The sequence below is a fragment of the Chrysemys picta genome, unplaced genomic scaffold (genome assembly GCF_011386835.1).
Source record: "Chrysemys picta bellii isolate R12L10 unplaced genomic scaffold, ASM1138683v2 scaf5118, whole genome shotgun sequence".
Lineage (NCBI taxonomy): Eukaryota > Metazoa > Chordata > Testudines > Emydidae > Chrysemys > Chrysemys picta.
This window is the reverse complement of record NW_027057818.1, coordinates 1-2,488: the sequence shown is the minus strand read 5'-3', so window position 1 is coordinate 2,488 and position 2,488 is coordinate 1. Positions and strand designations below refer to the sequence as shown.

At 39.0% G+C, this 2,488-nt stretch overlaps 1 protein-coding gene across 1 annotated transcript; it reads left to right on the top strand.

Annotated features, from left to right (window-relative positions):
- Window positions 1-241: 241 nt before the first annotated feature.
- LOC101940547 (olfactory receptor 10A4-like) lies at window positions 242-1,234 on the top strand. The gene has a single exon (XM_005315406.4). It carries the CDS (start codon window positions 242-244, stop codon window positions 1,232-1,234), a length of 993 nt encoding a protein of 330 aa, XP_005315463.3.
- The last annotated feature ends 1,254 nt before the right edge of the window (window positions 1,235-2,488 follow it).

Below are 2,488 nucleotides of genomic sequence, written 5' to 3'. Positions count from 1 at the left end.
CTCATGATTAAGAGCCGAATGAGATCAGAATTTGCCCTCATTTGAGAAATTTTATTTGGTAAATGTGGCTAAAGAATAACATTCTCAGAGGAGAAAGAAAGAAAGAAAGAAAGAAAGAAAGAAAGAAAGAAAGAAAGAAAGAAAGATCCCTTTTTGATTTTTTATGTAGACTGAAAAAAATGTGTTCGAAGAGGAAAAATAGAACCTCAGATTCAGTATCTTTCTTTGTCACCCCATACAGATGATCTATTCTGAGAGCAACCCAGGAAAGAACCAGACCATCTCTGAAGTATTCATCCTGGTGGGGTTTTCAAACCTTAACAAGCTGCAAATCGTTCTGTTTCTGGTGCTTCTGGTCATCTACCTGGTCACCCTGATAGGGAACCTCCTTGTTATCCTCCTTATAAAGTTAAACCCCTCACTCCACACCCCCATGTATTTCTTCCTGGTGAACCTGTCTTTCTTGGAAATCTGCTTCACCAGCAGTGTGGTTCCTCAGCTGCTGATTCACCTCCTAGTGGAGCAAAAGACCATCACCATTGCAGGCTGTGCTGCCCAGATGTACGTCATCACCATCATGGGCCTGACGGAATGCTGCCTCCTAGCAGTCATGGCATACGACCGTTACATGGCCATTTGTCACCCCCTGCACTACAAAACTATCATGAGTGGCCAGGCGTGTGCACAGTTCGCGGGTGCTTCATGGATCATCGGCATATCGGTGGAAGTAGTTCAGACCACTTGGATCTTCAGCCTGCCCTTCTGTGGCTCCAACCGCATCCACCACTTCTTCTGTGACATCCCACCAGTGTTGAAGATGGCATGTACGGACACATCCAAAAATGAGATTATGGTCTTCACTGTGTCGGTGCTGTTCATCATGAGCCCTTTCCTGATGATAATCCTGTCCTACATCTGCATTATTTCTACCATCCTCATGCTGCCATCAGTAGAGGGAAGGAATAAAGCCTTCTCCACCTGCTCCTCCCACCTCATGGTGGTGACTTTGTTCTATGGAATGGCCCTTATCTCTTACCTGGGGCTCAAGTCTAGCTTCACCCCGGAAAGTAATCAAATGATTTCCCTCATGAACATAATTGTGGGACCAGTGTTGAACCCCATAATATACACTCTGAGGAACAAAGAGGTGAAGGGAGCCTTTATAAAAACAGTAGAGAAGAGCATCTTTTCACACAATTGGAGAAAACAGAGAATGAAAGATAGTGTTAGTTAAAACAGGGGAATGAGGGAAATTCATACATGTTTTGTTGAATTACTCCCGATGACCGTCATTTTTTAAATTGAAATTTTGCCATTTGAAAAGCTTTGACCTCTTGTAAACCTGTCTGGAAAATGGGAAGAGAAACTTTTCTTACCAAAAATACCCAAAATTTTAAATATTTAAATTTTCGTGAAAATTTGATAGAACCAGATTTAAACTTAATTGAAAAAATCAAATGAGAAAATATAATCCAAGTAGTTTCTTGATTTTATATCTCAAAATTTGAAATGTCAAAGCAAAAAGTAAGCTCAAAATGAGAAACATTTCATGAAACATTGAACTTGGTTTGTGCAATTTTAACAATTTTCATCAAAATGTTAATACTTGAAAAATTCCAACCTGCTCTACAGAAAAGTCCATTTAGGCTTCTCCTTTCCTGGGTTGGATTTTTTTGGCCTGTGTCTTGATTGCATTTCCCCAGTGCTCCCTCTGGTCTAATTTTAAATAACATTCCTCAACACTTATGATTTGCTTCCTATGTAAGACTCTGGTGGATCTTTCAATGCCTAACATGATCAGGTCAAACAACAACTCAGGGAGCTGGCTACTGACTTCTATGGCATTTTGCACAGGTTCAGAGCCTATGCTAGCAGATCATGGTGCATACCATAGATTCATTGATTAAAAGGCCATAGGGAACCATTTTGATCATCTAGTTTGACATCCTGCTTAACACAGGGCAGAGAATTTCAACCTGGTGATTCCTGAGTCAGAGAAGCACTGTACATAGTTTATATTACATATGTAAAATAATAGCTGTGTTATAAACTCATATAAGTGGTCCGATCAATGTATCACAATATTGCACCAAAAGCCTGTGTATACGGTACATCTTTGTATAACTATATGATAACATACATTTGTATATTCTTATAATGAGAAATACTACTCTGTTGGCTTGTCTCCCTATATCACTGCCTACATATAAAAAAAAAAAACCAAATTTAAATCCTCTATCCCTAGCTCAGCAATTACAGGACTATATGCCTTCTTTCCCTAAATATCCCTATAATGCATTTTTAAGATGCACTGGCTGGCTGTATGTCTTGGCTTTTATTATTTCTCTTTGATAGAATTTGCTGATTTGTTTAAAATGATACTGTTAAGAAGATAAGCAATGTGTCATGTTGGAAGAAGTGAGAGTTACATACATGTAATGATAAACAAAAAAACTCCCTTTCTCTGAGAAACTTAGAAGCAGAGTGG